The sequence below is a fragment of the Chelonoidis abingdonii genome, chromosome 1 (assembly GCF_003597395.2).
Source record: "Chelonoidis abingdonii isolate Lonesome George chromosome 1, CheloAbing_2.0, whole genome shotgun sequence".
Lineage (NCBI taxonomy): Eukaryota > Metazoa > Chordata > Testudines > Testudinidae > Chelonoidis > Chelonoidis abingdonii.
The window spans coordinates 95159845-95172941 of NC_133769.1; the positions used below are offsets into that span (position 1 = coordinate 95159845).

At 46.0% G+C, this 13097-nt stretch overlaps 1 protein-coding gene across 1 annotated transcript in view; it reads left to right on the plus strand.

Annotated features, from left to right (window-relative positions):
• UBN2 (ubinuclein 2) overlaps positions 1-13097 on the plus strand; it is a 143612-nt gene that overhangs the window by 117373 nt on the left and 13142 nt on the right. The window contains exons 15-16 of the mRNA XM_032803163.2: positions 7561-7807; positions 8707-8796. Of these exons, the coding sequence (XP_032659054.1) occupies positions 7561-7807; positions 8707-8796 (337 nt within the window). The remainder of the gene's footprint in view (positions 1-7560; positions 7808-8706; positions 8797-13097) is intronic.

Sequence of the window (13097 nt, forward strand, 5' to 3'; positions counted from 1 at the left end):
GCCGGGTCGGCAGGGGCATATATACGGTGCCGCAAGGGCGCCACGCCAGGGGGCGCCTGCTGACCCGCCGGGTGTTGCTAGGGGAAAATTCTTCCGACGAACGTGCACGCGGCGCGCGCACACCTACTTGGAATGAATATGAGCAACACATCTCGAAGAACAACAGTTACAAAGGTGAGTAACCGTCTTTTCTCCGACACATGCACTTTTGTTAAAGTACAATGCAAGTAAAAATGCACATGAAGCAGACAGGAGCTTGATTATTAAGGTTTTCTCTACAGATCAACAGGAAGTAAACTGACACTCAATTTATCTGTCTCAGAAGGATAAGGAGCTGATTGAGTTGACTGTTAGAATATGAACTTGTGGTTCCTGGAAGAATAGGTATTTCATACTTGATGCTTTCTCCATTAAGCTATTACCTGCTGAAGGCTGGAAGTTTTATTTCTGTGGAATGTATTTTCCAATTAATGGAACATACAGCCACATTGCGTAACTACGTTGGCTTGATTTTTTTACCCTAAAATGTAAAATTGTAAATTATGACCATTTGAATGTCAGTATAGTTACTGCAACCTTCTCTCCAGCTTGTCAGACTTGGATATCTTCCTGTTCCAGTTAATTTAAAATGCAGTTTCCTTTTCCTGACCCTGTCTCTTGCTTCTCAGATTTATGCATTTTCCTGCTATAGTGCCTGCTATTTTCCTGTATGAAGTTCAAGATTCTCTTCACCTTTATGGTTCTCAATTTCACCCTGGTCATTTTTTTTTGCCTTCATCTCCTTCCATTACTTTCTTTGCTGCTTTCTGCACCACCTGATAGGTCTGAAATACCCTTCCCATTAATAAACAATAATTTCCCCTCAACTTCTATATTAATAAAGTACTAAAGCCAAAATATATTCTTTGAAACATTTGAGCTTCGTGTAGCGAAGCCTTAACTGTCTCCCCCCACTGTCTTGTTTTCACTTTGCATTTAGTTGATGAGCCCTTCAGGTAGAGGCATGTTATGTTTGGCAGTGACCCATTTACAGCAGTATTTAAAGGATGAACACAACTAGGTTTCAGAATAATAATGTGGATCACATTTTGCTGTGGTGGTGGTTCAGTTTGTCTAGATTCAGGACAGAATTGCTGTTCATATTAGAAAGGTTTTCTTCACAATGAGGGAAGCTAGTAACTTGTTTTAAATGAAAGTTTATATTTTATAATTCCCACCCCCAAAAAAACCCACCCAGCAATGAGTAATACCAGAAAGTTGACAGTGGTTCATGTGTAGTAAGATGAGGCCCTGAAACAAAAACTCTTACCAGAGGCCCAGTATGAGCCTAAGGCCTAAACTAAAGTAATGGTCAAAACTTTGCCAGCATAAAGCAAAGATAAGCTGTGAGCCAGAGGCAGGCCCTGCTCACAGAAGCTGGCAAGGAAAGGGCTGATGGTGGAAAAAGAGACACACCTAAAAGATACTGGACACCAGATATCAGAACATTCGAATACTTGTACATTCCATACAGATAACAAGGAACAAGCTCACCCATCCCAATGACAGGGTAATATGATGGATAGAGTTGTTTTGTTCGAACCAACGTGTACAAGGTGAGAGGTGGCACCTTACTTTGTAGTAGGGTTGTACCTTGCTATGTAGAGGGGTGGCATCTCAATACGTCAGGAGTGATGTGTAACTTGTTTGTACCTGTGTATAAGAATGCACCCCTGACTGGATATCTTTGTCTGGCCTAGGGGGCAGTGGAAGGTCCCGCCACTGACTGAGCCGGCCCATTGTCAAGGAGCACATACGTACTAGCTAGCAGCACCCTGGAGATCTAATCCGGGGAGCTGGAGTCTGTTTCTCTCTCCGACAATAAACCTGGCCCGGGTGCCTTCATACCTTACTAGAGTGTGTGGTCATTGGGGGTTCTCTCGGGGTCTGCTGTGTTAGCTATCTGCACAAAGCCGGGGCAGCAAACAAAGAGAACACACACACACAGCCAACTGATAGCAACGTTGAACAGAGCAGAGCACCACATCGGTAGCGTCTAACGAAGACATGCGCCTTCATATCTTATGGGTGTGATCGTTCTGATTATTTTAAACTTCTCCACATAACATATGGAGCCTTTGTCTCCTTTGTTCACCGAGCTCTTGTTGAGAATATCAAAGTTTTCTTGTATGACCAATCTGAGATCAAGTGGGGAAAAAAGCAATGTAATTGTCTTGAACTCTGTCCTTAGTGGTCCGTGTTACATATACAATCCTGTACTGATCCATCAGATCAGACAGGGTGTTTGATTGACAAAGGTAATAAGTAACTTAGACTTCTGAATGGTATTTGACTTGATATCACATGATATTCTGGTTAAAAAAAATTAGCACTATACAAAATCAATCCCATACATATTTAGTGGATTAATAGCATCGTAACTGGTGGCTCTCAAAGGAATTGAAAATGGGGAATTGGAGTCCAATAGCAATAATTCTAATGGAGTCTCATAAGAATCTGTTTTGGTCCAATGCTATGCACAAGAACTGGGTCAGACTAGTGGTACATATAGCCCAGTGGGCAGTGCCAGGTGCTTCAGAGGGAGTGAACAGGACAGGGCAATATTAGTGATCCATCCCATTGTCTAGTCCTAGCTTCTGGCAGCCAGAGGTTTAGGGACACTCAGAGAATGGGGTTGTGTCCCTGACCATCTTGGCTAGAAGCCATTGATGGCCCTAGCCTCCATAAGCTTACATAATCATGTTTGGTTTTTTTTAACCCACTTTTACTTTTGGCTTTCACAGCATCCCCTGTCAGAGTTCCACAGATTGACTTGTGTTGTGTGAAGAAGTACTTCATTAGGTTTGTTTTAAATCTGCAGCTTATTAATTTCATTGGGTGATGTAAGGAGTAAATAACACTTTCTCCACATAATTCATGATTTTATAGACCTCTATCATATTCCCCTCCAGTCATCTCTTTTTCCAAACTGACCAGTCTCCTAGTCTTTTTAATCTCTCCTTATATGGAAGCTGTTCCATACTCTTAATCATTTTTTGTTGTCCTTTTCTGTATTTTTTCCAATTCTAATATATCTCTTTTAGGATGGGTCGACCAGAACTGCACACAGTATTCAAGGAGTTTGCATACCAAGGATTTATATAATAACATTGATATTTTCTGTCTTATTATCTGTTCCTTTCCTAATGGTTCCTAACGTTCTGTTAACTTTTTTGACTGCCGCTGTACATTGAGCAGATGTTTTCAAAGAACTAGCCACAATGACTCCAAGATCTTTCTTGAGTGTTGACAGCTAATTTAGATCCCTTCATGTTGTATGTTTAGTTGGAATTGTTTTCCAGTGTGCATTATTTTGCATTTATCAGCATTGAATTTCATCTGCCATGTTTTTGCCCAGTCACCCAGTTTTGTGAGATCCCTTTGTAACTCTTTGCAGTCTGCTTTGGATTTAACTATCTTGAGTAAGTATTCAATATCTTTATCGATGATCTGGAAGAAAACTTCATTGTTGGTAAAGTTTGTAAATGAAACTAAAATCAGTGGAGCAGTAAATAATGGGGCAAGTTAGTTCTTTAGAGCAATGTGGATTGCATGGTAAGCTGGGCTCACTCAAACGTGTTTGCAGCTAAATCCATGCAGGAACAAAGAATATAGGTCACACTTACAGAATGGGAAAATGTATTTTGGGCAACTGTGACTTCAGGGTCATGGTGGATAACCAACTGAATGTGAGCTCACAATGCAATGCAGCTACTTAGAAAGCAAAGGCAATCCTTGGCTGTATATGCAGGAGAATATTGAGTAGAGTAGGAAGAGATGTCTGGCATTAGTGAGACCGTTACTGAAGTACTGTGTTCAGTTCCGTGTCCATACTTTAAAAAAGGCAAATTGGAAATGTTTCAGAAAAGAGCTACAAGAACAATTCAAGGTCTGGAAAATCTGTTTTATGGTGGGACATTAATGATCAATCTATTTAGCTTATCCAGGAGATGATTGGATCAGGATAACTTGATCACTGTCTAGCTATCTTCCTGAGGAGAAGATTTCTGACAGTCAAAGGCTTTTTAATCTAGCAGACAAGGCATAAAAAAATCAAATGGCTGGAAACTGTAGCTCGACAAATTCAGATTTTAAATGAGGCACAAAATTTTAAGTAAGAGTAATTAGCCATTGGTCAATTCTCTGTTGCTTGAAGTAACTAAATCAAGACAGAATATCATTCTGAAAGATGCTGTGGCTGAACCAGAAATTATAGGTTTGATGCAGGAATCAGTTGGTGAAATGTTATGGCCTGTGTTGTGCAGGATGTCAGCACAGATCAAAACATATGGTCTTTATGACCATAAAATCTATGGCAATGGTGGTGTTGGCACCTAGCAGCCATGTTTGAAAAGTCCTTTTTCTTCTTTGAGTTGTTGCTCATGTGCCTTCCGTCTTAGGTGTGTGTGCACGGGCACCATTGCCGGAAATTTTTCTCTTAATGGTATCCATTGGGCCACTCTAGTGCCCTCTGGAGCCTCATGCTTATGCGCTGGTATAAGGGGTGCTGCTGGCCGCGCACCCTCACAGTTTCTTCTTACCACCTGTGGTGGTCATTGGAACAATCCTTCTTACTTCAGAAAGGCTTCTTCCTAGTGGTTTTCAGACTTTTCCTACATTTGTGGTTGTCATAGTGTAGCGTATATAGTTTCAAGCAGTTTTAATGTATATATTTAGCATGTATATATTTAGCGTGAATGGTTAGTTCCTATTGTAGAGGAACTTCTTAGCCCCAGGGGCTGGGCCTGCCCCAATCCCCAGGCTTCAAGCCTTGTGCCTCTTGTGGCAAGCCTATGTCCGTGAGTGACCTGCACTCCAGCTGCTTAAAGTGCCTGGGCAACACTCGCGTGAAGGACAGATACCAGATCTGTTGGGACTTCAGATCCTGCACCAAGAAAGAGGGGGACATCAGACTGAAGGCTATCCTCATGGAAGCTGCCCTCGGACCTGTCTGAAAGCCAAGCTGCTCCGATTTGGCGCCGAGTACTTCGGCGTCAGTGTGAAGTGCTCCCCCAGCACTGAGGTCTTTCCATCACCATTCTCCATCTCCAGTGCTGAGGAAGAAGCATAAGAAGCAACACACTGAGGGTATGGCTACACTTGGAATTTCAAAGCACTGCCGTGGCAGCGCTTTGAAGTGTGAGTGTGGTCGGAGCGGCAGCGCTGGGAGAGAGCTCTCCCAGCGCTGCACGTAAACCACATCCTGTACGGGTGTAGCGTGCAGCGCTGGGAGCCGCGCTCCCAGCGCTGCCGCCCTGATTACACTGACGCTTTACAGCGCTGTATCTTGCAGCGCTCAGGGTGGTGTTTTTTCATACCCCTGAGCACGAAAGTTGCAGCGCTGTAAAGTGTGAGTGTAGCCATACCCTGAGAGGGCACTCACTGGTGCAGAAGAGAGGCAAGTGGCGAGAACAGAGTTTAGTGAGACCCATGCTGGGCCGCTCTTCTACACCCGGACCAACACCGAGGGCATTGAGCCTGGTGCAGGACCCTCTGTAGAGACAAGGAAGCCACCATGGTGCTAACAGACTGATAGTAGCATCGACTCCAGAGGCTTTTCAGGTGGCTAGGGACCTTCTCTCTCTTTCAGTTCTGCCAACTCCAGTGGGGCACGTACCAGCTCCGGTCTCTGGAAGCAGGAGGGAACAGGGTGCGTCAAGCACCTTCCTGGCACTGGGTCCCCCAGCACTATCTAGGAGCAAGCCCTATCTGATCCGAGCATCCCTATTTCTGGCATGCCACCAGTCCCCAGACCCCTAGCACCATATGGAGGCAGAAGTGGGTACCACACCACCATTGTTGCCGAGAGAAGAATCCTTTTCAGAGTCCAAAAGGAACCTTACGTACTGCCGCAAGCCCACCATCTGTACACAGCCTACTCTCCACCAAGCTTCAGTGCCAATCATTCAAAGCTGGAGCTAGTCCAAAATAATGGCAGCCTGATTATTAAGTGGAGATAGCTTGTCTTGCTGCTGCTTCATGAGCTGCTGTTGGTTTTGACCATTTAATGCTGTAAATGACTTGGGTCTGAGTTACCAGAGGTCAGCTCTTTCATTGTGCCTTGCAGCTATAGGTGAGATCAAAGGCACTTGAGCTGGAACTCTTTCTGTATATGTCTTCAGTCCTGGAATGTTCTTCCCTGACCTTTACTCTGCCACAGCCTGGATTTGTTTACTTTTGAATGTGCTGGAAAGCTCATCTCCATTTCTCAGACACTTCACGAGAAAACAGTTGGAAGAGATTAATCATAAAGTTTAAGGTCACAAGGGATCACCAGATGATCTAGCCTGACCACCTATATATCACAGGCCACCAGCACTCTCACACTAAACCCAACAACCAAAATTAGACCAAGTATTACAGCCCACAGGAGACTGTGCCAGAGGCAGAGAATAGGAGGGAGTGAGGTACACCAATGCCTAAGGCCTGTGCAATGGCAGGGAATTATCATATGACTTCTGTGTCTTTGCAGAACTGGTGATTATAATGAGCTGGACAGTTGCTGGTATTTAGATGGCAGGCTAATTAATGCATTTAGAGGGTATTGAAACCTGAATATTCTTGGCTCTTCTTGCTTTCAACCTGGAGATGAAATTAACACAAATGTAATTTGGATATCAAATGATTATGCAGAGATTATATTTTCTCTAAGCAAGATTTTTTTTTTTCCTGCCTTCTTTCTGAAATTCTCATTAGTGTGATTATGGCCACTTATTTGCAGTGCCATGTATCTCTTGAAATTGAGCCATTTTAAAATAGAGTTGTGGCTTTCAGGACTCTTTATTGTAAGCATCTTGTTATGAAATCAAGAAGCTGCTAGTATACTCAATGTTTTCAAACTATATGTTTTGAAGGGGAAGAGGTTCCATGCCTCCAAAAATTTCAGAGCTACTCTTATTAAATTAAAAATAATGCAAAAAATCAATGGGAAACTTCTTCTTTAGAGCTCTGATTACTCTCCTCATGTACAACCAACAAAGAAATAGTGTTATGCCTAGACTGAAGGCAATCACATGGGGTGACCAGATATCCCGATTTTATAGGTACAGTCCTGATTTGGGGGGCTTTTTCTTATATAGGCACCTATTACCCTCCGCCTCATTCCGATTTTTCACACTTGCCCTCTGGTCACCCTGCAATCACAAGAGATGAACAAGAATGTCATTATGCCTGAATCTTATAAAAGTGAAAGCTGTGCTTATGAAACAAGCCAGCAATGTGAAGAAAAAATCAAACATTGATAGCAAATACTTCTAAGGAATTAAGCTTAGTATTTTAAGGAACACCAGATATAACAAAAACATTTCAATTCTTTAAATTTTGTTAACTTTCTGTTCTTGGTTTTGTCCCAGTAGGGCTTTGATTGTAAATTCCTCAGATCAGGAACTGATTTTTTTTTTTCTCTGTTTGTACAGCACGTAGCACAGTGGAGTCCTGGTCCATGACTAGGGCTCCTAGGTGCTACAGTAATACTTTTTAAAAAATTGTTTGTTATTATTTGTAATCCTTGTCTCTGTACAGTCAACAGCAGGAGCATCGTTACTGGCAAATGCCTCACCTCTGACTCTTATGACATCACCCCTGTCTGTAACCAATCAGAATGTGACATCTGCACCATTGACTCCTTTTGGGATGCTGGGTGGCCTTGTTCCTGTGACCGTACCCTTCCAGTTTCCCTTGGAGCTGCTTGGCTTTGGGACGGATACAGCTGGAGTAACAACCACATCGGGATCTACCTCAGCGGCTTTCCACCACAGCCTAGCTCAGAGTAAGTGAAGCTAGTTATTCACACTGCAATCTAATTCAGCATCCTTCCTTACTTCACCACTTGCAAACTCAAATTGGGAAGGAAGTGATGGAAACACCATTGCCTGAGTTCCTTTAAAGTTGGACTGGGCAAAGTACAGTGTTGTGTTATATAAAAAGTCTCTAGTTGTGTATGATTCTAAAAATTAGTCACAATTTTCTTCAAGAAGATGACCAGCACCAACATGTTCATAGTATACCGTAGGATTTGAACTTGCTTTTTGTATTCGTTTGTCCCACCTTTTTAGAAGAGAGAACACAGTTTTATTAGAGCAGTTTCTGTGCTACAAGTTTTACAGAGCAATGAATCAAAAGACTGGTAATGCAGAGACACTTAGTCAAGGTCACAGGCATGCTCCCCTCAGTAGCAGCTCACATAGAGCCTCTGATACAAGAACCATTTTTAATTGCAAAGGGGAATATTGATCAGGACAGGATTGATTATCTCCAAGTGTAGAAAAAGCCTTTAGATTTTCCACTTGGGATTATTACTGGAGGCAATGGGACCTTTCTGTTTACTGAAATAGTCCAAAGGATTGCATTTCTAACATGCCCCCTGCTCGGTACTGAATAAAACACATGGCTGAATGGACCAACTTTTGGTGATGATAACCTATTGGCCCTTTATCCCACATGTGATAGCGCTGTCATGTAATTTTTGATCTCTCATTTAAGGTTTGGGGTATGGCTTAAAACAAGTAATGGGAATGTGCTGATGTGCATCTACTTATTTATGTAGCGCCCATCAATACAGGTTTGAAAATAAGAGGCTGCTTTTTTCAAATGTGACTGTATACATTCTTGTATACATTGGATGTGAATTCCTACACCTCTCACCCCTAATCTTTTCATTTCGTTCAGATTTACTGAAAGGTTTGCAGCCAGGTGCCCAGCATGCAGCGACGCTGTCTCATTCACCTCTGCCTGCTCACTTGCAGCAAGCTTACACAGGTAAGGAAATCCTTTCCCCTCTTTCATTTCTCAGAAGTTAAAAACCTAAAGGCCAAATTTATCTTTTTGGCCTGAGAATTTATCTGGGCTTCAGCTTCCTTGCTGGGGACCAGATTGATGATGATCTGAAGATAACGAAGACAACAAAGGAAGTGGCTGGAATGTTCTCAGGCTGCAGTAATGGCAAATGGTGCACATGCTATTGCAGTTTTATATGTGGAAGTGGAATGGTGGGTCTTTCATGCATAAGTTGTCACTACCATCGCCTCAAAAGGTAAAAAAAAAAAAAAAAAAAAAAAAAATCTTGGAGGTAGTGAACTTTCTTGCACTGAAAGCTAGAGACCTAAGATTGCAATGAATGAAATAGAATTATTAATACCCACTAAGTAATTAATTATTTTATTGGTTACAAGATGAATGAGGGACTTATTTGTGGAGCTAGTCTTCCCATTTGGAGATGACACTGAACTTCCATTTACCAGCTTCTTGATTTTTTGTTAATTCCTTTGTACGTATACAACACTTCATACTTTAAATAGGACGAGCAGGTTGAAAACTCTTGACAGATTAGCTCAGACAAATATTGTCCCTTCTGAGAGGATTATTTTATTGATTTTTTTTTTTTTTTTTTTTTAAAGACAGTGTGGTCTAGAGCAGCGGTTCTTCTTCGAGTGCTTGCTCATATTGATTCCAATTAGATGTGTGCGTGCTGCGTGCACGCTCGTCGGAAGATTTTTACTCTAGCAACACTCGGTGGGTCGGCTGGGCGCCCCCTGGCGTGGCGCCGCTATGGCGCTGGATATATACCCCTGCCGACCCAACGGCCCTTCAGTTCCTTCTTACCGCCCGTGTCAGTCGTTGGAACAGTGGAGCACGGCTTAGCTGACCTCCACTTCCCTAGCTACTCGTAGTTTTTCTCGTTATTCTTGTGTATATAGTTGAAATTTCTATACTTGCAGTTATTTTTTAGTAGTTCTTTACATACCGTAGTTAGTGTATATAGTTAAGAGGGGTTCAGAGATTAGCCCCTTTCCTGCACCCGGTGCCGGGGCCCATGGCCAGTTCACTGGGTTTCAAACCATGCTCGGCCTGTCACAAGCCGATGCCAACAGGAGACCCTCACGACTCCTGCCGTAAGTGCCTCGGGGAATCTCACCTCGTCGATAAGTGCTGCATTTGCAAGGCCTTCAAGCCGAGGACAAAAAAGGAGCGGGACTTTTGTCTCAAACAGCTCCTGATGGAGGCAGCTCTTACTCCTCGGCACCGAGCGCTGGACAACCTACTGCCAGAAGCGCTTCTTCGGCACCGGATCGCGCCAGCACCGCTAAGATCTCTCGGCACGACCGCCTCCAGCACTGATGCCTCCTCGGCACCGTTCTCTTTCCCTGAGGGTGAAGAGGCCTAAGACTTCTGCTGCTTCTGTGCCCTCTGCACCGCAGCCGAAGTACCCAGATAGATCGGACCACCCGGCACCTACATCTGTCATGGCACCGACTACCTTGGCACCGTCGATTCCGGTCCCTGAAAGCTCCCCGCCAAGAGCAGTGGTTGAGCTTATGATTCCCTCCACGCCGGAAACATTCTCCACGGCGAGGGATCTCATCGCAATGACTGAGTCTGCGCTGCCTCAACCCCCAGCACCACCGGTGCGGGTCATGCAGTCTGTGGGCAAGCCTGGCCTGATAAGACCACCTTCTATTGGCACCGCAGAATGGCACTGCTCACATGCGCGGTCCCAATGGCGATCCCGGTCCTGATGCCGCTCGCAGTCCCGGCACCGATCACCTCTTCAGTACCGGTTGTACCCGTGGCGCAGATCAGCATCCCGTTCGCTGGCCCGGTACTCTCAGTACTGATCCAGCTCCCAGCACCGCTCCAGGCACCGTGACTCTTGCAGCCAATCCAGACGCCGAGCTTCGAGATCCCTGTCAGACTCCTGGCACTGCTCCGGTCGTAGGACCCAATCTCGTTCCCGGTACCGATATGGCTCCCAGTACCAATCCCCGGGGCCTCAAAAAGCAAAAACAACCAGAGAGGGTTTTTCAACTCCTCCTTGGCCATCCTGGCACCCATCTGTGTCGTCTCAGGCGGACAGTTCATATGCACAGGACCAGGACTCCAATGTGCCCACTAGGATCTTCCAGGAGACCCAGGCCCAAGATCAAGGTCCCCATCAGTGGTCACTCTGGACGCCTTGGGCGTATCACCAGGCCCAAGGTGTACCTCCGGCCCCATCTCGCTCTGCCGCATCGGAGCACTGGGTGCCGGAGGCGACTATCCGCTGCCCCCCTCCTTCCACTACGGAGGAAGTGCCAGCTTCCCCACCAGAGTCTGAATTACCAAAGGAGTCAGAGGGCATCCAGGACCATGAGGCCACACAGGACCCACTTGTCCCTGGTCTTTCATCTTTGTCCTCTCCTGACGAGGCGGCGCCAGGGACATCCTCCACGGGCCCTCTTCCAGTTGACCTGAGGGCTCACCAGGACGTCCTGAGACATGTGGTGCTCAATATGAATCTCCAGGCAGAGGAGGCTCTGGAGATAGAGGACCCGGTGGTGGATAGTCTGTCAGCTGACGCCCCCACGAGAGTGGCCTTACCATTTATCCGGACGATCCAGGCCAATGCTGATACCATCTGGCAGTCTCCAGCCTCCATTCAACCCGCTGCCAGGGGAGTTGAGTGCAAGTACATGGTGCCCTCCAAAGGATACGAGTACTTGTACGTCCATCCTCCTCCCTGCTCCCTCGTCGTACAGTCCATCAATGAGAGGGAACGCCATGGCTAGCAAGCTTCGGTGCCGAAATCGAAGGAGGCTAGGCATACGGACTTACTGGGCTGTAAGGTGTACTCTGCAGAGACCCTCCAACTCTGGGTGGCTAATCAGCAAGCCTTGCTTAGCCGCTACAACTATAACACCTGGGCAGCGGTGGGCAAGTTTACAGAGCTAGTCCCCCAAGACTCCCGTCAGGAATTTGCAGCCCTCTTGGAGGAGGGGAAAAAAGTGGCGAGAACTTCCCTCCAGGCCTTGTTGGATGCAGCTGACTCCGCAGCCAGGACTCTGGCCTCGGGAGTCACCATGAGGCGTATTTCATGGCTTCAAGTGTCAGGCCTCCCGCTGGAACTTCAGCATACCATACAGGACCTGTCTTTTGACAGTCGAGGCCTGTTTTCTGAAAAGATGGACCGTAGGCTACAAAGCCTGAAGGACAACAGGGTCACCATGCACGCTCTCAGCATGCACACGCCAGTGACCTCAGCGCAGGCCTTTCCATCCCCAGCCTCACTGCCTGTACCTTCCGCCTAGACAAAGGCAGGACTTTGGTAGAAGGTGGGGTAGGGCCGGCCGTAGACAACAGTCAGGATCCCAAGGGGGCCAAAATCAGGGTCCCTCTAAACCATCTATGGTGCCAAAACCTAACTTTTGAAGTTACGCCTGAGGACGGCGTACCAGTTATGTTCCAGGATCCTTTCCCTCCTTTTTCCAACCGCCTCTCCTTTTTCCTCCCTGCGTGGTCCCTCCTAACTTCAGATCATTGGGTCCTACGCACGGTCGAACTTGAGTACCGACTCCAGTTTATTTCGCGCCCCCCCCCTTCAACCCTCCATCCTTGTCCCTCTTCAGGGACCCCTCTCACGAGCTGCTCGTCTTACAAGAGGTTCAGTCACTCCTTGCCATGGGAGCCATAGAGGAGGTACCAAACGACGAAAGGGGCAAGGGGTTTTACTCCTGCTATTTCCTAATCCCCGAGGGGAAGGGAGGTCTCCGACCTATCCTAGACCTGCGAGAACTCAACAAGTTCATGATAAAGTTGAAGTTCTGCATGGTATCCTTGGGGACAATCATCCTGTCCTTGGATCCCGGAGACTGGAATGCTGCCCTCGACATCAAGGATGCATATTTTCACATCGCCATTTATCCTCCTCTCAGGCAGTACCTCCGGTTTGTAGCCAACTGTCAGCAATTCCAGTTTACGGTCCTACCATTTGGCCTCTCTACAGCCCCAAGAGTATTCACAAAGTGCATAGCTGTAGTCGCCGCTGACCTCCGCTGCCGTCAGATACACGTTTTTCCGTATCTGGACGATTGGCTCATCCGAGGCATGTGGGCATTGTCAAGGACCTATTCGTACGTCTAGGCCTGATGATCAACACAGAGAAATCCACTCTGGTTCCCACACAAAGGATAGACTTCACTGGGGCCATTCTGGACTCCAATCTCGCCAGAGCCTGCTTACGACAGCCTCGGTTTCAGGCGATGGTAACAATTATCTGAGGCCTACAGAACTTCCCGACGACTTCA